Consider the following 26,803-nt stretch of genomic DNA (forward strand, 5'->3'; position numbering starts at 1 on the left):
CAAGACCAAGTTTATATTTCATCAGAAAGGAAATTCGAAGGCAGCAATTGGTTCCTTCCTGCCTACCCCACACAAGATGCATTTTGATGAGGTTGGCCTGTGTTGTTTACGTCTGTGAGAACAGAGGAAAATTATGGCATTTTTCCTTTTAGTCATTTAACATAAAGAGAAATCACTTTCTACTGTAATCTCCACGTCTGTTCTGCAGTTTGCATGGAGATTGCACAGGGTTGCATTCCACATCTGAAACTAATCAGACATGCGTTACTCTGCACCCTGAGGGATGCTGCGCATAGGACTCATTGTTTGCTTTGCTGGTGCTGACCATTGATGTAAAATCTTGCTGATTTCTATCCAAATAATGAGGGTTAATATGGACTATGGCCACAGCCAGAATAATCATTGAGTCTTTGGAACCTGATGCTTTATGCAAACAGGGAACATGGCATGTTTTCCTGCCCTCATCTCTGGGGTGCCACTGAATTTGAGAGTACTGTGGTGGGAAGGGAGGGAGTTTGGGAACCTGATAGACCTAAAATGGAATCTCACCACCACTAACTAGCTGTTTGGCCTTTAAGCGTCCACTTAATTTTGCCAAACATTACCTTTTGATCATACACAGTGCAGATATGCCACCTATCTATCAGAGTTGTCATGAGCCTGGGAAAAGCCCAGCACAGATGATACCATGCATGTTGCATATATAACAAGTAGTACCCATTGTCAGAACTACTGCCCTTAGTTTAGGAAATGGGGGCACCATGAATTGCCCTGGACAATCACTTTCCTTCACTGGGATGTGATCAGCTCATCAGTCAGATGAGGATGAAGATGCTCTTTGAGCCCCTCAGCCCTGTCTGTGATGCTGAGTTATTTGCCAAAGAGTTGGGATTGACTCTGTCCTTGCGTGGAATTACTATAGTTTTGTGTGTGTGTGTGTGTGTGTGTGTGTGTGTGTGTGTGTGTGTGTGTGTTTGAGGGGAGAGGGGATTTCATAGAATGAATCTAGTTTTTTGGGCACCATTTTGAGGTTTTTTTTTTTTTGCAGGAATTATCTCAACTGACAAATTAGACATATTCAGAGATTTCAGCATGGTATATCATATTTTTCCCAAATATATGATTTTTATAAATTTCAGGATTACTTTAAAGCAGTGCCTCCCATGCAATGCAGGGGTTGCAAATATGGATGCTTTAGGGGCAAGGCAGGGGTTAGGCAAGGTTGAGGGAGGCTCAGCAGTGAGAGATCACAGGCAGTGTGGAAAACACATGCTTTCTCTAAAGAGAGCAGCCCTGCTCCCTCTGTCCAACTGTCACCCTGTGGGTTACAGAACTAGAGTGGCCAGTTTTTGAAGAGAAGCCAGAAATCTAGATTTTTATGTAATGTCTCCCAAATTGTAAATGTTGGCAACCAATTCCGGCACTCGGGGAAACGGAACACATATGCAAGCTGGATGTGGCCTGTTCCCAGACTTACACCCTCCTGAGGACTGAAGGCTGCATCGATTGTTCCACTTCTCTTTGGGAGAAACAAGATTACCTTGCTTGCCTATTTGCCAACTTTGGAATACAGTTGCAGCTACTCAGGTATTCCCTGTGCTATATTGCTTGAAAAATATTGATTCACACATAAAGTTGGGAATGTAGAGAGAATCTGCCTCTTTTGAAGAAAATAGTGTGTTCCAGGGACAGGCTTGGCATTCACATCTGGAGTGAACCGTGTCAAAAGCCTAGGCAGAACAGGGGTGGTAAAGGCAGGGCTGGCGGGGAGCTGCCCAGGCAGCAGAACTCAGGTGTGGCCCGATGGAGCAGGATGGTCGGGTGGTCACGATCTCTGCAGTGAGGACCCATGCCTGGGGGCTGACAACCCAGACTCAAGGTGAACTCGTGAGAGCTCAGAACCCACTACTGTTCATAGGGATGTGGCCCTAACCTTGGCCACCTGCACAGAAGAACCCTATGAGAACAATAAACAGCAGCATCCATGTTCAGACTCTGGCGGTCGGGAGAAACAATAGCAAAGAGGAGGTTTTCTGGCAGGCAGTGTGAGCAAAAGCCTGGCAGAGCGCCCCTAGTTGGCACCTCAAGCTCCTCTTTCATTGTGCCCCTGAAACACATACCCAACACCACCTCGATCAAGAGGAGGCTGTCCAGAGAGGGCGTGACCACCGTTCCTGGTGCCCTGTGCCTGGTCCCTGAGCCCAGCCTCCTGGCCCTACCCTGGATGACCCCCCATACATGGTTTCCACAACTCATCCTGAGCTGCCCATTTGTGCTCCCAGAACCCGTGTTCGTCTTACATGGCAAACGACAAAGATGTAGGACCTGGCTGTGACATGAGCGCTCTCCATCCCCTCTGAATGCCAGGCCTTAGGGGCTCAGGCAAAGCAGAAGTCACCCTCTGTCTGGCTGGCAAGGCCCGGCCTCTAGGCTGAGAGTGGAGTTGGATAGGTTGTGAAGCTGCCCCTGATAGTCCCAGACATCTTCAGCTTGCAGAAAGTCTCTGCAGTAGTCCCAGTCATCAGGAAAATGAGGATTGCTCATGGTTTATCAACTTGGCCAAGGTGGTGTCTTCTGTTGCTACCCCTCTGTTACTTGGGTATTCACTAAACATGGTTTGGGAACAGCCTTAAGACCCTTCATCATCTGGAAAGACCCAAGTGTGTAAGGTCCACATCGCTATGTTCTAGTTTTCTTAGCTATTTCTCCTTTCTCTGCACCCTATGAAAGTCAGTCATCTAGACTCCTTTGGCTAGGGATGCCTGGGTTCACACATTGACAAACTGGAGGCAAACACCATTTCCTCAAGAGCTCTGCCACCTGTCCAAGGAGAGAGCCATGTTGGGCTGGCCGCAGCTAAAAACTGTCCTGGCCCAGTGTCATCTTCACTGCCTGGGTTGTGTGCAGTTGTATGTAGAGGCTCGACTGGCCTCACTGCTGCTGCAGCACCTGCTTCATACATGGCAGCATTGGTGGGCTACATTCAGTGTCCTTGGAGCCAAGGCATTAAATTGAAGAGTCTCAAGAATACCATGCTTCTAAGATGAGCAAGTGTGAATGCTTGGTAATAATTGGAATATGTTGCACGTTGGGCTCACGCCTGTACTCCCAGCACCTTGAGAGGCCGAGGCAGGTGGATCACCTAAGGTCAGGAGTTCAAGACCAGCCTGGCCAATGTGGTGAAACCCCATCTCTACTAAAATTACAAAATATAGCCAGGCGTGCTGGCGGGCGCCTGTAATCCCAGCTACTAGGGAGGCTGAGGCAGGAGAATAACTTGAACCCAGGAGGCAGAGGTTGCAGTGAGCCGAGATCACACCACTGCACTCCAGCCTGGGTGACAAGAGCAAAACTCCATCTCAAAAAATAATAATTATTATTGGAATATGTTGTATGTGCTGCTGCAATTTGAAAAGGATATGTTTTTCATCAAGTCATTTGATTGTATCCGGTTATAATTTTTCACTGCAAAATAAATCTCAGTTGAAATTTGACCTTGTACCATCAGAGAAATGCAAATCAAAACCACAGTGAGATACCATCTCACACCAGTTAGAATGGCCATCATTAAAAAATCAGGAAACAACAGGTGCTGGAGAGGATGTGGAGAAATAGGAACACTTTTACACTGTTGGTGGGACTGTAAACTAGTTCAACCATTGTGGAAGTCAGTGTGGCGATTCCTCAGGGATCTAGAACTAGAAATACCATTTGACCCAGCCATCCCATTACTGGGTATATACCCAAAGGACTATAAATCATGCTGCTATAAAGACACATGCACACGTATGTTTATTGCGGCACTATTCACAATAGCAAAGAGTTGGAACCAACCCAAAGGTCCAACAACGATAGACTGGATTAAGAAAATGTGGCACATATACACCATGGAATACTATGCATCTATAAAAAATGATGAGTTCGTGTCCTTTGTAGGGACATGGATGAAACTGGAAAACATCATTCTCAGTAAACTATCGCAAGGACAAAAAACCAAACACCGCATGTTCTCACTCATAGGTGGGAATTGAACAATGAGAACTCATGGACACAGGAAGGGGAACATCACGCTCCGGGGACTGTTGTGGGGTGGGGGGAGGGGGGAGGGACAGCATTAGGAGATACACCTAATGCTAAATGACGAATTAATGGGTGCAGGAAATCAACATGGCACATGGATACATATGTAACAAACCTGCACATTGTGCACATGTACCCTAAAACCCTAAAGTATAATAAAAAAAAAAAAAAAAAGAAATTTGACCTTGTAAAGGGAACATCAGACTCCCAGAGTCGTCCTCTCAACAGTACAGCCAGTGAAGAAACTTCTAAGGAAGAGCTCAGCCCAAGAGCCGAACAGGAATAATAGAAATGTGCATGTGGTGGTTGCATTTCATTCTGGGGACACCTGGGCGTGGCCCTCAGGGAAGGTCTTGTGTGCCTCACACACAGCTCTGCCCTGGACTACATGGACTCACAGACTCTTCCTACAGGCATCTGTCCCTTACATATGACCCCAGCCAATGCTCCTAATACTTAAAGAGTCACTTAATGTGAAGATTGAAGAGTCTGCATTTAGACTGCTTAGGGAGGGAACTGCCCATAGCTGGTGGTGGTGTGCCCAGTGACTTCATTTCTTGGTTCAATTTCCTGGTCAGTAAAATTGAGATGTGCACTACCTCCCCCTTACAATAGTGCCTGATACATTGCTAGCCTTCAACAATTGGCATTATTGAAGACTACCATTATTGAGACTAGCCTGGCCAACAGGGCGAAACCCCTTCTCTACTAAAAATACAAAAATTAGCATGGTGGCATGTGCTTGTAATCCCAGCTACTCAGGAGGCTGAGGCAGGAGAATCGCCTGAACCCAGGAAGGGAAGGATGCAGTGAGCCAAGATCGCACCACTGCACTGCAGCCTGGGTGACAGAGTGAGACTCTGTCTAAAAAAAAAAAAAAAAAAAAGCATAGTATTTGCACATAATCTATGCACTCTTATACAGTCATGAGCTGCATACTCACCTTTCAGTCAACAATGAAGCTTCAAGGTTCTTGGTGGTGCCAAATGTTTCTAAATGCTCGTGTGTCACAAAGTTTCTGCAGTCACCAGGTTTCAGAGGTTGGCTGGTGTGATCTGGGTCCCTCTGCACCTCTCACTGCAGGCCCTCAGTCCCACAAGGCTCCTCCTCTGGTGTTATTGTTGCTGGTATTGTTAGGTACAACTGACTGAGGAAGGGGAGAAATTTGATTTGTTAGGTAATCTTTGTAACTTGTATCTAGCTCTGATCATCTTCCTCTTTATAACGTGTTTGAAAAAAATAGACACATATATATGTGTGCATGCATATATGTGCATGTATGTGTATATATATGTGTGTATATATATGAGAGAGAGAAAGACAGAGAGAGAGAGATGGATGGGGAAGTAGAGGAGACTGTTATCTCCTCCTACCTGCAGGGAAGGAACAGTAGAACTAGCACTGATTATAAACTCTTGAATTCTGAAAGCAACCTTGCTATAATCAGGCAGTATCTAACTGTGTATAATTATTGTGAAAATCTGAGTTCTAGGGTTCCTTTTGGGAACATCAATTCCACAGGAATGCTGTGAGGAGTAAAAGAGAGATTGAATAAGTGGGTGTCAGGCTTTTTCTTTTTTAACAGTAAGGCCAAACTGGAATCATATGCAGAGCCACCAAAGGTAGAGAGTGTAGCTTCTCCAGTTGAAGGGAGCCTCCCTGGAGTGCCCGATGTCCCATTTCAGCCTGGCAGCCTGTACATTCCTTCTCAGCCCCACTTGTTGGTGCATGCTGGGGATGATGGCTTCAGAAGCACTTTGTGAGGAGCTGTGCCATTACCTGCAGGCTTGTGGCTATGAGGAGCCTTGTGGGACTGAGGGCCTGTAGTGAGAGGTGCAGAGGGACCCAGATCACACCAGCCAACCTCTAAAACCTGGTGACTACAGAAACTTTGTGACACAGGAGCATTTAGAAACATTTGGCACCACCTAGAACCTTGAAACTTCATTGTTGACTGAAAGGTGAGTATGCAGCTCATGACTGTATATAAGAGTGCGTAGATTATGTGCAAATACTATGCTTTTTTTTTTTTTTTTTTTTTTTTAAGACAGAGTCTCACTCTGTCACCCAGGCTGTAGTGCAGTGGTGCGATCTCAGCTCACTGCATCCTTCCCCTCCTGGGTTCAGGCGATTCTCCTGCCTCAGCCTCCTGAGTAGCTGGGATTACAAGCACGTGCCACCATGCTAATTTTTGTATTTTTAGTAGAGACAGGGTTTCTCCCTGTTGGCCAGGCTGATCTCAAACTCCTAACCTCAAGTGATCTGCCTGCCTTGGCCTCCCAAAGTGCTAGGATTACAGGCGTGAGCCACCACACCCAGCTACTATGCCATTTTATACAAAGGAGTTGAGCATCCGCAGAATTTGGTATCTATGGGGGATCCTAGAACCAATCCCCCTTTCCTCAGATACAGAGAGAGGATTGCCTAAGAACTTTGTGACTACGGAATCATTTAGAAACATTTTCTACATTCCAGACCTCTGAAACTTTGTGACTGCATTTACAAAGGAGTGTTTAAAACACATGTGAGACCTTGGAGAGCTACACCGTCCAGTATGTGTGTGGCTGCTGAGCGCTTGCCAAGTGTCTGGTCCAAATTGACATGTGCTGTAAGTGTAAAATATACATCAAATCTGGTACAGAAAGAAATAATTTTATATTAATTATTGGCAGAAATCACTAAATTATTTTATTAAAATTCTACCTATTTCTTTATACATTTTCAATGTTATTATAAAAAGATTTTAAATTATACATGTGGCTCACGTTATATTGGGCACCATTGTTCTAGGACTCTGAAGCTTTGCTAATACAGGAACATTTACAAATGGAAGGGGGAGGTTAAGAACATATGACTATCATCAACTGCGTATTTTCCCAGGCTTCTTGCCTTTAGTTAATCAAGTAATCACTTTGAAATCACAAGAGTTGGTTTGGTTGTCATTAGCAAATTGAATTGCTACCTAAAAGCAACGTGTTTCTCCTCGCACACTTTTTTTTTTCCATTAATTCTGCCACTGTACTAGCCTCATCAAAAAGAAAAAGTGACCTCATGTGCTATGAACCCATCTTGTACATTTCAGATTGGTCAGATTCAGCCTGTTCTCCCTCATAGCAAATGAAAACAACAAATCAAAAAGCGCTTTTGGCTCCTGGCACTAACTGAATGTGACTGCCTCTAGTTCTCGTTTTTGCTGGAGGCTGGAGTGTGAATGCAGAGGCTCAGCAAGCCCTGCACACACGCGGCTGGGTGGATCAGTCAGCCTGCCACCCTCCGACCACCCCAAGAGGCTGGGCCCAAGGACGCAGGTCCACTTCCTGGGCAGACTCTGGTTTGAAACTTGCCAGTGCTAAGCTGTGTCCCTCATATTGCATGCCCCAGTAGCCTAAACATTCACATTCCCTGCAGAGTCCCCAACTCCATGTGAGAAAATAACTCTGCAATACTTATTCAACACATGCAGCCTGATATCAAAATGTCTTCCCTGTGTTTGTTTGCATTTTATTTTCTTGGTCTTAAGCCAGAACAAACTGTCAATAAGGATCATGTCTAAAGATTGGGGTATGTGTTGATGGGGGGGGAAGGAAGCCCGGGAGAAAAACATCTGGGCAGGTTTACTTTAAGCTAACAGAGGCTGATGTTTCTTGCTGACTGCTAACTCTTCAGGGGCACATACCTAGGGCTCCCCTGCTAAGCCCACAGGGAGCTGGCCTCCAAGCCCAGTGACTAAGGGCATAAATCTGGTGGTTTTGCAAAGAGAGAGGAATGTTTGTAATCCATTAGTAACCCTTTGGAGAGAAGTAGATGGGAGTTAGTAAGGAAGGAAAATACTGCTGTCTCTCCCTCCTGCTTTCTTACACTGGAAAGTAAAATCACTGCATTGTCATTGGCTCTGGCTTTTGCTAGATAATCCATTCATACATGCTCAGAGCACAGCTGCCCTGTTTTGCATCAAGAGAAGAGCAGGCTGCTCCTCTTTCCTCTCTCAGAGACGCCAGGAGCTTGGCAGCTTCAGGAGAAACACCAAACAAGGTCCTGGGCTGCTTGGTGGCCAGACCTTCCCTCACTCCACGGTGCACACAGGCTGGGAGCTCCTAGCTCATGCCCACTCTTTCTTTCAGGGCAAGCAGAGCCCCAAGGAGCCAGCCCCACACTGAAGTGTCGGGGAGCAAAGCTGGGGCAGAGGTGGGATGCAGAGGTACCAGCATTGCCTGGAACCAAGCAGCAGCATCCGGGGCAACCTCTAGAGTGTCAAGTGAGGCCAGTGGTGGGAGGGAGCTGGACAGGAAAGAACACAGGGATGAAGGACTAGGGCTGAGCACAGGATCCCCAGACTCCAGAAAGGCAGCTGTAACTGGTGGATAGGGGAGAATCCAGCTCAGAAGCAGCCCCAAGCGCCTGGAGCTGGGCTCCTGCTGTTTCTAGAGGGCAGGGAGCCTGGAGCCTGGGAGGAGGAAGGTGTTGAAGGGCTGAGACTCTTCAGACCTTGTACAGCCTCTCTCTTACAGTTTCAGGCTGACAGCCACACACTAGGATTGCTAGGCACTCAGTAACAAAATAAAGTGCTTACAGTGTGCAGTGTAAGAAGAATGCAAATTCCTTTGCAGGAAAGAATCACTAAAGGACAAAATTATCCTTTTAAATTTTGCTGGCTAAAAATTTGCTCTGTCACTCAAGCTGCTTTGAACTCAACCAAGCACAGTTCTAAAGAAAAAGGGTAAAATATTCATCCTAATTCATCCTTTTCCTTAAGTCATGCTGGTTGGTTTCTTGTTAGATTTCTGTCTCTGCCTTGTCCAAAGGTATTTGCTATTTTTAAATCATCACAGTGTTTCTATATATGTGTGTGCTAATTTCTTCACATAACATGCTAACATAAGCATGGATCTGTGTTTCTACATACACTTAATGATCATCATATTAACTGATTTTAATGCCCTTTGAAAGATGTATGTAGTAATTTAGGTAACTGCCTAGTGCTGGACATTCTAGAATTCTTGCATGAACATTGTTGTATTTATATTTTTCCTTCTGTTGGGTTTCCTTAAAGCAGATTATTAAAAAAGAGATTAATGGGCCAAAGTTCTTACAAAGATAAAGTGATTTTTGTTTGTGTGTTTTTTATATGTATTTCCACATTGCTTTCCAGTTAAAACCTGTAGCAACAAGTATGGGTCTCTCAGATTCATCATATCTTCATCAGCTTGGGGTGGGTTTTTGTTTTGTTTTGTTTTGTTTTGCTATTTTGCAAAATGGTAGAATCAGTGGAGTTTTTATCTTATGTTTTTTTTTAATTCTTATTGATATCATTATGTTCCATGTCTCATAGTGACGTGATCAAGCATACTTTAAAATAAAGGCAAATACTTTGAAGTAAAAGTATGTCTGTAATTTTGTTTGGCTGGGCTTTAAGCATCCTAAACTAAGAGCAAGCATTTAAAAAGTTTTCATCTTTCCAAGTATTTAAATCTGTTTTCCATTTCAGATTGCTCTTTTATATGGCAATTTCCATTTTTCTCTGCCATATATTTTATTAAAAATTTAAATGTATTTAAACCATCTCATTCCATGAAAGAGAAAAGCACAACTTTAGTAAAGTGCATTCAAATAATTAAAGTCCATGGCAAAAGCAATAGGGAAGACAGTCATGCACCTCTTGTGGTCCTTATTAATGGGTCCACATGCACACACATCTCCAACCAGCCCCCTTTGTGTAGCTTGTCAGAGGACATTAGCTGAGACTAATCTGGAAGCCACTTCCTGGCTCCCAAATGGACATAGTCACCAAATAAGAAAGACTCATTTATCAGAATAAAAACTTTGCTACGTGAGGATTGTGCAAAGCTTATTTCATGCATCATTATCTGGGCCTGATTAGCAATGATGGAAATTGGTCCTCAATTTTTAACCATCAGCGGAAAACAAACCTTCAGCTTTCACTGAAGATAGACAATTGCCATAGACATGTCTCTGTGTTTTCTGCACAATAGGAAAATAGAGGCAAGAGCCCTTGCAAAGACAGTTTTTAAATTGTTTTGGCAGCAGTTGTCTCACAGATGCCATTGTCCCTGTGACGCAAATAAACCCAGATCCTGCTCTCTGAGCAGACGGGTTGACATCTTCCTGGCTGCCCCGTGCCACAGGGGCCACATTATTATGTGTTGTGGCCCCAGATGCAGCTGGTCCTTCGTGGGCTTTGGGGGCGGGCAGGCCTGGTTCTGGATGCCAGTGTGACCTGGGCAGCTCTGTAGTCTCTCTGTGCATAGTTTCATCTCTGTACAACAGTGACAACAACACTACCTGCCTGAAAAACTGTGAGGGTTATAATAAGATAATTTACGCAAAAGAGCTCTGTTCGGGGGCTGGCACAAAGGCGTGCAGACAGGCCTCACACTTCTAGGAACTTCCTCCTGTTAAGTCTGAGAGGAGGCCCTTGGGAAGGGCTTGCGGAGTCAAGGGTGGAGCAGTTATTCCTGTTACTGTTTCTGTGAGGTTTTTTTGGCCATCCTCATTGTCTTTATGTCCCAGTTCAAGATCCTAGGGAGTACAGCTCTTCAAGTGGCGTTATCAGGCCCTCAAGCCCTGCCCCTGCCAGTGGCATTATCAGGCTCCCTGTCACCCACCAAGGGTAGGAATTAAGCCAAAGTAAACACAGAGTCTGTAAAAGTCATTTATAGTAGAGGAGTGAAATTTCTCATTTTCTGAGTCTGGCAGGGTGGGCCACTGCTAGGGTGGACACAGATGGAGGCTGAGCTTATGAAGTTGGTGGGACTTCTGGGAACACTCTCCCATGCAGCCCTGCACAACCCTCTCCACGGGCCTCCTAACAGCAGGCAGATCCTGCACCAGAGGTATGTAGGCTTTATCACTGAGACCTCGAACGGCACTGCACTCAAATCCCCAAGTGCCAAGGAACAGCCAGGCTGTGCAGGGTTGAGGTGAGGTGGACCAGCCCCCAGCCACGTGCACATGCTTGGCCTCCAGATGGCTTCACTCCTTCTTGCCAGGTGCCAGGTTCAGGGGACTGCTGTAGTGCAAGGCAGAGATGCAAGCAAATCCTGGATCACGTGAACCATCTTTTATGCAGTGGAATTAAAACTTTGACTTCAGTCTGCAGAGTGAATGAAAGCTGTGTGTAGTTTGGTTACTGTAACACTTTGGGGCCCCACACACACCATATATCACATGTCCACCACATACAAGACATGTACTCCACACATGCACACACGCTACATGCATCCCACACACACCTTTGTGCACACACGGGACACACACACCCATGAGCAATCTGCGTCTCTGGAGTTCTGAGGATAACAGCAGTACAGTGAGGATGCAACTGCTTGAATTCGAGTATGAGCTGTTCTATCCTCAGATATTCCTGGAAAGGAGTACATTAAATCAATAGTAAGAGAAATGAGTGCTGCTTTCTCTTTGGTCTTCCCTAGAACTGAAAAAGCTGCCACAGCCTCAAATGATGAAGAAGACCTATTAATTGCTGGAGAGTTCCATAAAACCCTTGCAGAACTTGACGAAGACCTGGAAGGTAAGAACCACCTGATCTGCTATTCTGATATTATGCTGCATGAAAGTAGGTGCCAACGGCAACTTCCTCTGAGCATACTTTGATGTATCTGTGTGAGGAAACGGCCTTCAGAAGGAATTCCAGGTCAGTTTGGTGAAAGCCTGGATGTGAGGCACACACAGTTTTCCGGTAGACTGCTTTTTATCTGGGCTGCCAAGCAGTACCTGGAAACATCCAGACAGCTGCTTACAGTGTGCTCTGAATAATACTAATTCGGTGCATTAAAAAGTATGCCACACATGTTAAAGAATAAAAAGGGTGGCGCAGAAAATAAACAGATTTCCTCATTAAGACTTCTCTTAATTTGTTAATATATGGCATATCTCTTAATGAGAAATACTCAGCCTTTTGACCACAATGAAGCCTTATAATGGAGCATCTCATGGCACTGCTATTATACTGATATATTTTGAGGAAATAATACTGGAAGGCCAAAGCAGATGGCAAATAATTGCTGTAAACAGCTAGGGAATCTTTCAAACAAAGCAGCTATGTTATTTTCTCCACTGCACATGTTGAAAATAAACTAAAAATTAGATATTTATCATGCCTTAAAAAGGGAGAGAGAAGATAACAGACTGCAAAACTGACGAGTAGTTTTTGTCTGACTCACTTTTCAGTTTCCTGTCCTGAGAATGTATAGTTGACAGACCTAAAAATTTCAATCAGCCATAGTGTGTCCCGCAGGTTCTGACCCCATGACCATTGCATCATTTGGTGCTTGGAAGAGCCACGGTAATTCTGAGATACTCAGGATTTAGTCATCTGCTTCCTTAAGAAGTTAAAGCTAGAGCCGGTGGTCCTCTGGATTTTGTTGTGCTTCTAGTGGACATGAGAAACATGGAGGTCAAAACCCAAAACTCACTTTCCTGTTTCTGTGTTGAGACAGTTTTTCCAGAGGCTTGGATCTAGAAATCAATTTTTTAAGTGAAGGATGTTGGCAGCACGTTGTAACTGAATACCTTGCCTTGAAACAGCATGGGTCTGCAAACAGCTGTGTTGAGTAACAGAAAGTTGAGATTCTGGCCCCAGGCATATTATGTAGATTACAAACCCAAATAACATTTTAAAATGTATGTAAATAATGTATTCAAAAGTAACCTCAGGGAAATCAAAGTCATGGCTGCAATTACACTAAGTAATTGGTGTGGGAAACATCTGTGATTTGTGTTTGTCCCTCTTTGCAGAAATGGAAGACAGCTATGAAACAGACACCAGCTCCCTCACCAGCTCCATCCATGGTGCATCCAACCACTGCCCACAGGATGCCATGATCCCTCACGGCGACACAGATGCAATCCCAGTAACATTCATAGGGGAAGTTTCAGATGATCCTGTGGATTTGGGGTTGTTTTCCAATAGAAACAACAATGCTGGGTCTTTCGACTCGGAGGGTGTAGCCAGCAGGAGAGCCTCCCTGGCGCCACTTCAGGCTGAGCACAGCCAACCCCATGAAAAGACAAGGGAGGAAGTACCTGCCCTGCACCCCGCTTCCCGTGACATCGGAAAAGGAATCCGTGTGGCCTTATCCAACATCTCTAAAGATGGGAATCTAATGGAAACGGCGCCCAGGGTGACTTCTTTTGCTTCGAATCTTCACACAGACAACCTAAATGCAAAAGTGAAAGACAAAGTGCATGGCTGTGCTGACGGGGAGAGGACTCAGGCCACAGAGAGAGTGAATTCCCAACCGGTGAATGAAAAGGAGAGCAATGACAGAAACACTGCCTTGGCACCAACATCATGGCACCAACGAGGCCAAAACCCAGGGAAAAGCTACAGACTTAAGCATGGCCTCACAACATATAAAATCATTCCTCCAAAGTCAGAGATGCGATGTTACGACAGAGACGTGTCCCTCTCCACCGGAGCCATTAAGATTGATGAGCTGGGGAACTTGGTGAGTCCTCATGCCACCGGCATCAGGATCATTTCCCTGTCTTCATCTGTGCCTGAAGCAGAATCTCAGCCCATTGGGAAAGTCAAAGAGTTTTGGAGGTGCAACTCTGTGGAAAAACACCTGGGCCGGCCCTCAGAGAGCTCTGCCAGGGGACCCCCCTCCACCCGTGTGCCCACCCAGATGCAGCATCCAGAGAGCAGACTCCAAGAAGACCCCAAGCCAATATCGCCCCAGCAGCAGTCTGCCCACCATGAGGGCCGGAACCCCCTAGAGGAGGGGAGAAGCCAGCCCCCCACCATGGGCATGGGTCACGTGAAGGTGCCAGCAGCTCACACCACTGAAGTCACATTTCTCAAGCCTCAGAGAAGAACGTCCAGCCAGTATGTGGCCTCTGCCATTGCCAAGCGCATAGGAGCCCCAAAAGTCCATGCTGACGTGGTGAGGGCACACGGTCATGCCGAGAAGGGTTATGCAGGCAGGGCGCCAGTGCTGGCTGCACCACCTGTCACTGTCAAAGATGACAGGACATCCAGCCCACACTCAGAGACACAAGGATGGAAGGATGTTGCTCAGCGGCCCTGTGTCACCCCTCCCAACAACCACGGGGAAGATTTGGCAGTGGGATCCCCTCCTAGGGGGGAGGTCATTGGCCCACACAGGAAGTTGTCTACTCAGGACGGACCTGCTGCTATCCACAGAAGCTCCTGTTTCTCACTGGTTCAGTCTTCCCAGAGGGATCGTGTTTCTGTGGGACAGAGCTGTGGTTTCAGTGGAAAGCAAAGCACAAGTAGCCAGGAGGCCAGCTCAGCATCTGAGCCCAGACGCACACCTGATGGTACAGACCCACCCCCTCCACACACATCTGACACTCAGGCCTGCAGCAGGGAGCTGGTCAGTGGCTCTTTGCGCACCCCGGGCTGCAGTGAGCCTTCCCACCCTCCAGGAGGGTCTGGCACAGAAAGCCACACTCTCTTAGAAAGAGAGGAAAAGCCCGATGTGTTCTCTACAGATGGAAATGAAACAGACAGTATTTGGCCACCCAGCATTTTTGGGCCGAAGAAAAAATTCAAACCCGTTGTCCAGAGACCAGTCCCAAAAGACACATCCCTGCACTCTGCCCTGATGGAAGCCATCCACTCTGCGGGAGGGAAGGACAGGCTACGCAAGGTGAGGATGGCGGCTTCCGGGGCAGGCTGCAGAGAGGTCCTGGGCAGGCCTTCCACACCTGCCCACTTCAGTACACTGGTCTCAGAGTCTCAGAATAAAGCGGAGGGGAGAGAGAGAGAGACGGGGTTAGGATAACAGTGGTGCTTACCACACAGGTTTCATTTTAACTAGAATTCCCATCATACTGCCTCCAGATATTTGTACTGAACTACTAAAGGGACAAAATGGATGGGTGTGAGGCTAGTCCACACTGACTTCAGGCCCCTGGCTGCCCTGTGGGAAAGGTAACAGCCAGTGATGTCCATCCACAGGGCCGGAGGAATGGAGAGGCCAGGGGCAGGACCATCCATATGGTCATCCTTGAACAATGGAACGGGGGAGAAAATTCAGGCAGGGCCACTTCTTTCCCATATGCATTTGTAGCAGCAGCGAACTGTCATTCTTCAGTAACACAGGAGTAATTTTAGGACACGCCTTGTCCATTGTCTAGGCACTTAACACACCACAAGTATTATCTCATTTGCATGCTACACCAATGCTGATAATGAGGAGATATTTCTTCCATTTTGCAGATGAGGAAACTGAAGCACAGTGAGGCCAAGGTGCCTAGTCCAAGGTCAGGCACTAGCTAGTGGGGGCCATGGATTCTCTTCTGGGTCTGCAAGATGTAAACACACACATCAGCTCTGGAACACTAGGATGAATAGCAGGAATGGTCTGCCATTAAGAGGCAGTTGTTTGAAACTACCCCAGATACGCAGCCTTTGATTCTTGTGTGCCTTCTCATAGACAGGGGTGTAAAACTGACTCTGTAGGCCTCAGCTGACATGAGTGGATTTTCTTTCTTTCTTTTTTTTTTTTTTTTTTTTCCTGAGACGGAGTCTCACTCTGTGGCCCAGGCCACCATCTTGGCTCACTGCAACCTCTGCCTCCCGGGTTCAAACAATTCTCCTGCCTCAGCCTCCCGAGTAGATGGGATTACAGGCATGAGCCACCGTGCCTGGCCCATGAGTGGGTTTTCTCATGAGCTGCCTTACAGTTCGCATTTCTCCATGTTCTCAGTGAAAGATGTGACACTGTTAATATTCTAGATGGCAGAACACACCGGGGAGGGCAGGCCAGCGAAACTGTCCTGCGCGGAGGCAGAGGGCGAGCGATCTGCACTGCTGGCAGCTATCCGCGGGCACAGCGGCACCTGCAGCCTGAGGAAGGTAAGAGGTGAAGGGCCTTCCATGGCGCCAGGAGCTCAAACCCACTCACCCCTTCTTCCCAGGCACCTGGGTGGTGGCTGCAGAAGCTTCTGTTCTTCCGATTGGATGGTGAACCATCTGTTTTTAGAGTGGCCATCCCAGCCTGCGTGAGACACTGGGGTGGACACCCTGCTCCAAGAGCCTGGGGCAGCCATGGCAAGGGGCAGCAAGAGCTTCCAGACACTCTCTTAGCCTTTGCTGAAGCACAATTCCTTCCTGTGCCTAGAACTGAGCACTTTTCCAAATTCACTTGGACACCTGGCGTGGTTTCCAGGCTTCACTAACTGGACAACCAGGACTGAAGCCACTGCACACCTGGAAAAAAGTTGTTGCATGAATATAGCGCTGGTTTTTGCACATCCTTGGGAGCCAGTATTGACTTGATTTTAGGGCAGAATGGTCTCATCTTAGTTTCCATGCACAGAAATTGAGGAACAGTGTGACTTGTACATTACTCATTAGGTTCTGAGTGCATGTCTTGCCCCCAATAATGGGTTCGATATATGTGTCCAGCCTCTATGTCTATTCTTATATGCCAAGAAAAGTCATGAGGTCAGAGAGTTCTCAGTAAGGCAGGACTGCCAACTTTTGGTCTCTGGGATCAGTTGCTTGGCTGCCAACAGAGCATGGGGGCAGATGTCTCGGCCATGGAGTGGACAAACTTCCTGGGCCTATTGCAAAAGAACTGTCTCAGGTCCAAGGGTAAGATAATCAGCTGTGTGCTGCTCTCTCAGAACCTTTGGGGACAGTGTCACTCCCTTAGTCTGTTTGGGCTGCTATACCAGAATCCAACAGACTGGGTGGCTTATAAATGACTGAATTTTATTGCTCACAGTTTTGGATACTCAAAGTCTAAGATCAAGGCACCAGCAGATTCAGTATCTTGTGAGGGCCCACATTCTGGTTCATAGACAGTGCCTTCTCTCTGCGTCCTCATATAGTAGCAGGGGTGAGAGAGCTCCCTAGAGCCTTTTTTGTGTAAGAGCGCTAATCCCATTCATGAGGGCTCCACCTCATGACCTAGTCACCCCCAATCCTCATCTCCTCACACCACTACCTTGGGCGTTGGGATTTCACAGCTGAATTTTGGGAGATATTCACTCTACAGCAGTCATTTAATCATCTCATTGCCAGGTGGCATCTTCTGCCTCTGAGGAGCTCCAGAGCTTCCGAGATGCCGCACTCTCTGCACAGGGCTCGGAAAGTCCTCTGCTAGAAGACCTTGGCCTTCCGCCCCCACCAGCCGTTCCCCCACCACCCCCTCCACCCTCCCAGGCTCTCTCTGCACCAAGGACGGCCTCCAGGTTCAACACGGGCACCCTCAGCAACACCGCAGACGCAAGGCAAGCCTTGATGGACGCCATCCGCTCCGGCACAGGGGCTGCGAGACTGAGAAAGGTGACAGCGACTGTGTGTGTGCATTTCTATGGGGCCAGAGGGATGGAGGTGCAGCGCAGATCCAGGAACACACTTGCCTTGGGCGGGAGCTGCGAGGCGGTCACGTGGGAGTGGGGTGGGAGAGAGCCGGCATCACTGTGTCACTCACATGTACTGACCAGAGTGGCAGATGAAGGCTCCAGTCCGCAGGTAAGAAAGTCAGCCTCCTGCATGGTAGGTGCCGGCTCCAGTCCTCAGCTCCTTGGTGACGGTGACAGGTGGAATCTAAACCCAACTGTAACCCAAGCTCAGTCCCACCCTAACCCACAGTTTCTACTGGTCCATGGAGAGGATGGAAGATCATCCATTTGGGGCCCCACAGAGCACACATCACAAACTCATGGCCCTCAGCTGGCACGGAAGCCGCCAGCCTTATTCGTTCATTCATTCATTCATTCATTCACTCATACATGCTTGCATTCCAGCCTAATGTTGGACAGTTATGGAATCTGAAGTCCCTTGGGCAGAGCATGCACTTTCTGGATCTCCCCAGCTTCTCACAGTTTGGTCTTGTACTGGTCTGCACATTACTGCCCAGCTGGCCCCTGCAATGGAATTCCCAGATTAAAGGGCTGCTTGGGCCAGATGGCTTCTGAGACCTGTTTCAATTCTGACATGATTCAGTAAATGGATTGACCCTCTGTCCCTGCCCATTCCTAGTGGGTGTGGGGAGTTATGCTAATAATTGGGAGGTTGTAAAAAGATTTTATTTTATTAATTTATTTATTTATTTGAGACGGAGTCTCGCTTTGTCGCCCAGGTTGGAGTGCAGTGGCGCAATCTCGGCTCACTGCAAGCTCCGCCTCCCGGGTTCACGCCATTCTCCTGCCTCAGCCTCCCGAGTAGCTGGGACTACAGGCGCCTGCCACCACGCCCGGCTAATTTTTTGTGGTTTTAGTAGAGATGGGGTTTCACTGTGTTAGCCAGGATGGTCTCGATCTCCTGACCTCATGATCCATCCGCCTCGGCCTCCAAAAGTGCTGGGATTACAGGCGTGAGCCACCGCGCCCGGCAAAGATTTTATTTTCTGAGTGATTACTTCCAGATCCTAAGCTTATGTTTTCACTTGTACCCAAGTGTTCGGTGCTAAAGATTATCCTCACTTTCTATATAAAGTGGGCCAGGCTCAGAGGAGTGAGTCCCTTGGCTTGGTCACACAGGGCCTGGACTTAGACACGGATCAGTTTGGGCACAAGAAGTGCTCATCCCCAGGTCACAAGCTGTGTGCTCCATAGAGAGCAGGTAACCCAGGAGTCGCTGAGTAAGCCACTCTCACGTAGGACTGCTGGCACAGTGGAGAAGGGAGACAGCTCTCCAGATCTCCCACTCAGAAGCCTCGGGGCACTGAGAATGGAGGAGGCCCCACACCCCGCAGGCAGCCTTGCTGTGAAAGGCACTGCCTTGAGGGATGGGTCCCTGTGGACACCCAGAGGTCACAACTTTGTTTCCCTGTGCAAGAACAGCCTGAGCACCCACTGATTCGGTGGCTCTCTGAGCTCCCCAGGGGCCATTTGTGATGGCTGTTGGGTCAGCTCCCCAGAGTTTGTCCCAGTGTGAGGGTGAGGCATTCATAGCTGTGTGATGTGGCCCTGAGACATCAGCCAGCAAAGATGCTAGCCAGTCATCATTGAATGCACAGCCCACCCATGGATGCTGGGGAGAAAAATCTCCTTACCCAGATGGCAAGGGATGTGGCAAGTTTTATGCCATCTCCTCAGGATAGGGGGCAATTAAAAATTACTTAAGGCTCTTTGGTTTTCTTTATGCTTTTTTATTCCTGTGGAATTTATGTGTTGATGAATGTATGTACTTATGTAAAATGAGGGAAAAGTGAAGAAATTGGGGTGAATGGCTAAATAGGGGTCATAAAAATGAGTACAAATTCTGTTGAAGATGGCTCTTGAAGTGCAGCTCCGAGGCATCCTATCTGCCCCACACACATGACAGCCACCGATTTCAAGGGCTGATCATCGGAAGGCTCTCTGGAGGAGTCTGAAGCAGTGCGATTGGGATCAGCTCTGTCACTCTACTGATCCCAGGGTACGTTTCTGAGCTTCTAAAGCTGTTTCTCAATGTAGGTCCATAGGACATCTGCATCTTGAATCATATTTTTCAGCCTACGAATCTGCAATTTTCCATTGCTTTCCAAGTGACTTTACATTAAGGTTGGAGACAATTGTCTATCTCATTTGAGCCTTTCATGCATTTTGAATTGCACCGACTGGGATCCTGTGAAGGCCATGACCACACTCTGTACTCACTGCTTTATAAAAGTCATCTCCGTGACTTGTTTCTGCATCTTTTTCTTTTACCCTCTCCATCTTGTGCAGAGTCATGAAGGGCCTGGGGCCCAGAGATGCTGAAAGCTGGCCCAAGGTCCACAACCAGCAAGCGGAGGAGATAACACTAGGACTTTCGACTTCTGAGAATGCATTCCTCTGCCTTACAGAAAGGAGAAAAAAAAAAAAAAGTTTTGGACTAGCCCAAAAGAACAGAGGAAGTTGTGCTGTGAGAAAGAAAGCGGGGAGAAATGCACAGGCCATGGAGAGAGAGAGGCCGGGCCTGGATGAAGCTGTGGGCGTTGGTGCCGTGCGAGGCCCAGGCATGCTTGGAGGAAAGGTCACCGCGGCTGTAAAGTGCTGGCCAGGGCGGGAGCCGGGCTTGTGTTTCTCGCACAGTCTCAGCCATCTGTCAGCTGCTTCAAAGGGCATTCAAAAGTCCAGGTTTTGATTGTTTCTTGGATTAGTCTGAGTCGTGTGGCCTGCCTTATCCACCCTGGAAAGTTCTAGGCAATTAATATTTATGTGGCATTTCTGAGGTTTTGATGCCCCAAGCCGTTTACAAGATGCTCCTGGGCTGAAAGCTGGGCCCTGAGTTCCTTGGCTGAGTCCCACGTTGGAAACCACGTTCCCCTTAGTCTCATTATCACTATCATTCCCGGTGATCCCAGAGCCTTCCTACACTTGATGCTTTATCACAGAACCACAAAAAATCTGCTGAAGAAAGCCTGCCCTAGGAGGGCAGGAATTGGGTGATCGACCTGCCCTCCTGGCCTCTGTTCAGCATTCATCAGAGAGACTCAGCTGCAGGGGGCCAAGGTGGCCTCACCTGGACCAATGATTCATTCTCTTGAAGACATTGACCAACTGCATTTCCTAGAAGTTTGCCCTGTCTACTCATTTGTGTTGAGAGTAGACCTGTGGTCACAGGAAACATTTGCGATTCGGGAAATGAATTACAATTTTTCTAATAAGCCTGGTTACATGGCACTTTTCTGCTATGCATGGATCCTGGAGGTTATATTGTCTTCGTAGCAAATACACTTTGATGTATATTATGGCATGCGAACATCAAATTAGATGGACTTTGCCTCTTATGATTTAGTTTTATTTCACCTTTTGGACTTTTAAAGCTATGCTGGCTGGGTATAGTGGCTCACACCTGTAATCCCAGCACTTTGGGAGGCTGAGGCAAGAGGATTGCTTGAGGCCAGGAGTTTGAGACCAGTCTGGGCAACATAACAAGACTCCCATCTCTACAAAATACAGAAATGAGCCAGGTGTGGTGGCACGGGCCTGTAGTCCCAGCTCTTTGGGAGGGGAAGGTAGGAGGATTGTTTGAGCTCAGGAGTTCAAGGCTGCCGTGAGCTGTGATCATACTACTGAGCTTGCATCAGCCTGGGTGACAAAGCAAGATCCTTTCTTTTTAAAAAATAATAAATGAAATTTTTTTTAAAAAGTAAAATGTTAAAAGCTATGCTAACCTTGAGGAAAATACAATAAATTCAGGGGCTCCCGGTGTGTGCAGTGTTGATTGGTTCTCCATAGGTTCTCAGTAGATGTAGAGTTTCCTGGGTCTTCTTTTGGGTGTTCAGCGACGGCTCCAGAACAGCACTGGTGGGAGCACATCCTGGAATGGAGGAGTGTCCCTGGCTTTCCCAGCAAGGCAGTGCATGAATCTGCAGGCTCTCCTCCTCCCCTTAGCAGTGCAGCCTCCTCCTTTCAATGAGGGTGCCCAGCTATGCTGGGAAGGTTTTCTGGGACAGTCACAGGCAAATTGGGTGATTGGTCACCCAACCTGTAATACACAAGTTTCACATTGGCAGTAAGCTGCCCATGATCAAATGCAAAAGGATAAATTTGATGTAGGAGGAATAATTACCTTAACAGTGACTTTGCCATTTTTCAAGGCAATTGAAATTACATTTGCCTTCACGGTGTGAATCCAGTGATGTCTCTGCCTCTGTATTTGTGGCTGCCAGAGAAACTTCCAGCTGTGTTTCTCCTCCAGCTCCAAATAAGAGCATTTGCAGCTCGGCTGCATGTGCACCCACTTCCTCAGTGGAACACCCACTCCTCCTGAAGGCAGTGTTCAGATCTGCCCCCACCCCACGCTCAGTGCTTGCTTCCGCTCAGCCCTGTGTTCATATTAAAAGCAAAGCTGTATGCGTCTGAGTGTCTTTGTCGATCTGTTTTAAATGCATTATTTCAGAAGGCCTGGAATGTACAACAAGTACCCTCCTAATCCATGTGTATATTTAAAACATTCACGTCTAGTGCTTCATTCCACAAGCATTTCCGGAGAACCTACCAGGGTCCAGGCACTGTCGGAGCTGCTTGTGATAGACGAAAGAAGCTTCATCTGTGCCCTCAGGAGCTCTCAGCCAGAGGAAGGGGGTGGGGGCGAGGAGTCTGCTGTTGACCTTAGGAACTTTTCAAAAGAAGCTGGGACAGGCTAATCCCGATGACTTGTGGATCTTTCCTCCCAGGAGGGCAGCAGGGCAAGCATCTACCCTGACACCTTCCTGGAAGTCAAGGTCGTAGCTCCCCTTTGATAGGTGCGAAAATGGGGCATAGACATCATAAGTGACTTCTCCCAGCCCTTCCGTAGGTCCTGCTGCTGCTGGGTCCAGACGCCTTATCAGCTCCTAGCCGCTTTGGGAAACGTCCCATTGAACTGAGTTCCAGTCTCTTGTCTGGGCCCTCAGGTGCCTGTTTTCCCACGGCAGGAATTAATTGATGCGGGCCACACGCGTCATGACACTTGGCCTTGACCACAGATCTTGTGAGAAATGATTAGACATGTGACAGTAACAGGAGGCCCCAAACCAAGAAAGAGAAAAAACACAGCAACTCTCCTTTCGTCTAAGCCCCAGGTCCTCACATGTGCATTAGAGAACTCCAAGTTGCTGTGACTAGGGAATAGCAATTTCTATCAGGACGTGAATGTGACCCACGATACAATTGCATCACCCCTGGGTTTGGTTGCTCGTAATGTAAACCTGTGGTGTGCTTTGGTTAATGTGAAATTGTTCTGAGGCACAGGGGTCAGTTCTGTCTTTGCAGACTCTTTGTGTGTGACTGTTGTGCTTATTGCAGCTCTACTGAGTCAGCTGCCTCTTGTGCAGGTAGAACGGGGAGGAGCCTGTTGGGAGAAGCACAGCTACTGCAGTGACCCACCCTCAGGGCCAGCAAATGCTGTTCTCCACTCCTCCAGAGCTGTTCCCCACATTTGACCAGCTCATTCCTGACTCATCCCTTTGTTCTTTTATTAACCTCACGTCTTCAGAAGGCCTCCCTCAGTCTAGATTAGGTTCCCAATACAGCGTCACATAATTTTTCCTTCATAATGCAAACTACAGCTCTAATTTCTCTAGCAATTGGTGTGGGTTTTGTTGCATGCTTGCCTCCCCTTCCACATCACGAGTTCCATGAGTCTTGCCCATCATATCATGTGATGGAAGGGTAGACACGCTCCCTGGTGCCTCCTTGATAGGGACACCAATCCCTTCATGAGGTTCAACCCCCACGACCTCATCAAATTCCAGAGTCCCACCTCCTAGTACCACCATCTTGGAGATTGGGATTTTAGCATGTGAATTTGGGAGCACACAAGCATTCAGACTGTAGCACTCCCCCTATTGATAAGTGGGGCCCTCAGGAAACATCTGGCTAAGTGGAGCACTGTGTTTGTACAAGTAGATCAGAGGTGTCTGATCTTTTGGCTTCCCTAGGCCACACTGGAAGACAAATTGTGTTGTACCACATATAAAAAACACTAACGATAGCTGGTGAGCTTAAAAAAAATTGCAAAAAAATCATATATATATATATATATATATATATATATATATATATATATAAATTTTTTTTTTTTGACATGGAGTTTCTCTCTTGTTGTCCAGGCTGGAGTGCAGTGGTGCGATCTCGGCTCACGCAACCTCCACCTCCCGGGTTCAAGCTATTCTCTTGCCTCGGCCTTCTGAGTAGCTGGCATTACAGGCATGTGCCATCACGCCCAGCTAATTTTTTATTTTTAGTAGAGATGGGATTTCTCCATGTTGGTCAGGCTGGTTTTGAACTCCCGACCTCAGGTGATCTGCCCGCCTCGGCCTCCCAAAGTGCTGGGATTCCAGGTGTGAGCCACTATGCCCACCCTCATAATGTTTTAAGAAAGTTGACGAATTTGTATTGGGATACATTTAAAGTGGTCCCAGGCCATGGGTTGGACGGGCTTGAAGTAGATGTTAAATCCCTACCATGGGAGTTCAGGAAGAGGGCCCTAGGGAACTTAGAGAAGAGAGGGATATGGAGGAGCACTGGGAAAAGGGCAGGTGCGCCCAGTGTCAGACAGACCCGGGTGGTGTCGATCCTCCCAGTTCTTCTGGGCCTTGGGGCTTCACTTCCTCATCTGTAAGATTGATACGAGGGATGCATAAGAGAGCGTGCACAGGGCAGGGTCTGCATCACCACCACCGTCACCATCACCATCACCACCACCGTCATCACCACCACAATTACCACCACCATCACCACGATTACCATCACCACCGTTACCACTGCCACCACCACCACAATTAACCACCATCACCACATGGAAAGTACCTAGAATACTTGCTGTGTGCTTACCATGTGCCAGACACCATTTAAAGCGTGACATAAGTCCACTCATTAAAACATCAGCTTAACCAAACAAGCAGTTTATTGTCATTATTATGGGTATGTCTCCAATATAAAGATGAAGAAACTGAAGTTAGAGAGGGTAACTCGTACCACATCAAATGTTAATCAGTCACAATCTTCTCAGGCCCACCTGAGCAGAGGGCAAGGCCTCAGATGCATACCCACACAGCCCAAGAGGCAGTGTCCTCTGTCTGGACCAGGACCCCAGGGCCCACCTCCCAGTTTCCTTGACCTGGGGCTTCTGCATCCTGCTAGTCGTCCTTCCCTGGCAGCCTTTACGAGGAAACTGGAGCGTGAAAAGGTCTGTGAGGACAGCCCTGATCACAGCCTCCTTTCTGAAGGTCAAAGGAACTGGGAAGGGGGTTCCAGGAGTACTGTTGCAAGAGTGGCTGTGCACAGAGCTCTCTAGCACTGGAAGATCTGCATCCTGCGCTTATTGACAGACACCAAATAACTGAATCTCTCTTCCCTGCAGGTGCCCTTGCTCGTGTGAATGAACAGAGGCCAGAGAATTGCAGAAACCCACCTGTAATACGCCCACAGGCGTCACTCAAGGAGTCTGCATAGCCAGGAACATCAAGTTTTGGTGTTACTTTCTTGTCTACAGGCCAAAATGTGCACAGTTGATTTTTGGTGTATTCCTGTATAACGGCGTGAAAGGAAAGGAGAAGATGCTGCATTGCTGTGCAGCTCGTGTGCCAAGGAAATGTGTTTTGCCTCTGAATATCTTAAGTTGCTAATAAACGATTCTTGTTGGCAGGTTAATGGGACTATAAATGCTGGAGCCCAGCACTCACACTTAATTATGTTTATGGACAAAGTGAAAAGAATCATGCCTTAGACTGATTTTGGACCTTTGAGACTTTTACCACATACAGATGGATGAAACCACTTACTGATTTAAGATCTTTTGAATTTTGGAAAAAATATATGAATCAGATGGAACAATCTGAACGTGATATGCTCCATGATGCTGTGTGTTTTGGTAGTAAGAAAAAAAAAACATTGGGAGGCTTTTCAAAGGTGGCTTTGTTAGGTAGTAAAACTACTGGATTCTTCTTCCTCAAATATTTGGGGCTAACACTTCACAGAGGGTCACAGTCCATGATCTGACCAACTAAGCTTTTAAAAATCACCTATTACCACCCAGAAAACAATCCTACGTGATCATGTGGCCAGGGCATGCCCGAGTCCTCCAAGGGTGGCGGGTGGCTGGGGTCACACCACCACTGGAGTGGATGGGCAGTGCCCCACAGGGGCAGCCGTTCCCCAGGCTATGAAGTGACATAGGCCTCCCCCACGGTGCCTGTGTACGGAGCCTGGTGACTTCTCTAGGAGCTTTCTGGAATCGTGCAGAGGGTCAAGGAGCAGGGATGTTGGATGCCCACCTGTCACAGAGTTCAGATCAAAGTTGCGCTGAGAGCGTCACAATTTTGGTTCAGCCTTGACGCGTTTGCCCAACAGCTTGTTGGCTCCCTTTGTATGATATCGTGGTCTTCTCACATGATGCCCAGTCACCAATATTTATAATGAGGTTTAACTACAGCAGTAGTTTTTCATATATATCTCTAAAACATTTTGTTATATTGAAAAATAATAGAAATCAAGATGTGTTGATGAAATAAAATGTGTATCTGAGTGAGAAAACAAGTATGGTGAGGTCACTTTAATGTTTCACAGCGATCTCAGATCTAGGCCTCAGGTAGGATGGAAGCTGTTCTGCATTCACTGATTAACGTTGCTAAACTCTTGGTGAGGCACGAGCTACCAGCCAATTGCTCTTCATCACAGCTATCTATTTGTCTTTTAGTGCCACAAATAAAAGAAAATTAAATCTTAGCTGTTGTGTGAATTTCATACTACAGTTGGTTTGGATACCCCTCTTCCAAAATGGAAAGGACGGATTCAGTTATTCAACCAACACACGTTTCTGGCTCCTTCCTGCACTCTTCCATTCTCTGGGTTACATGCAGCTGACAAACAGGCAAAAATCCCCATACTTGTGAAATTCATGTTATGTTACTATGGAGGAGACAGACCATAGATGTGATATAAGTTAGCAAAATGTTGAGTACATGTAGACGCTGATAAGTATAAAGAAGAAAAACCATCAGGAAAGGGGGATGAAGGAGATGGGGGGATGAAGAAAGGCCCAGTGAGAAGGTGACCATTGAGTAAAAACCTGAAGGAAGTGAGGGAGCAAACTCCAGATGGATGCATGACTGGCAGCAAGAAGAGCGAGTGCAAAGGCCCTGGGGCAGGACGCTGCCTGGGTGTTAGGGGCACAAGGAGGCCATTGTCAGGAATGGGAGGTCGAGCAGATACAACATTGCTGGCCTCTGCCCCTGGTCTTCACATACTGCATGGTGTTCCCCTTCTCACAGCAGCCCTGTTCCCTGGCCAGACCAAGGGGGTAGCAGACAGA

At 47.3% G+C, this 26,803-nt stretch overlaps 1 protein-coding gene across 10 annotated transcripts in view; it reads left to right on the forward strand.

Annotated features, from left to right (window-relative positions):
- The window catches only part of COBL (cordon-bleu WH2 repeat protein), a 310,332-nt gene extending 284,115 nt beyond the window's left edge, over positions 1 to 26,217 (forward strand). For 5 of the 10 annotated variants that reach the window (XM_055293126.2, XM_063609525.1, XM_055293127.2 and 2 more), the window contains 5 exons: positions 11,526 to 11,623; positions 12,850 to 14,729; positions 15,821 to 15,940; positions 17,114 to 17,377; positions 24,854 to 26,217. In XM_055293126.2, the coding sequence (XP_055149101.1) occupies positions 11,526 to 11,623; positions 12,850 to 14,729; positions 15,821 to 15,940; positions 17,114 to 17,377; positions 24,854 to 24,871 (2,380 nt within the window). In that variant the 3' untranslated portion in view covers positions 24,872 to 26,217. The remainder of the gene's footprint in view (positions 1 to 11,525; positions 11,624 to 12,849; positions 14,730 to 15,820; positions 15,941 to 17,113; positions 17,378 to 24,853) is intronic. The other 5 variants (XM_055293128.2, XM_055293131.2, XM_055293130.2 and 2 more) reach the window with 3 other exon arrangements.
- The last annotated feature ends 586 nt before the right edge of the window (positions 26,218 to 26,803 follow it).

This window comes from Symphalangus syndactylus, chromosome 9 (assembly GCF_028878055.3).
Source record: "Symphalangus syndactylus isolate Jambi chromosome 9, NHGRI_mSymSyn1-v2.1_pri, whole genome shotgun sequence".
In the NCBI taxonomy this organism is placed as follows: domain Eukaryota; kingdom Metazoa; phylum Chordata; class Mammalia; order Primates; family Hylobatidae; genus Symphalangus; species Symphalangus syndactylus.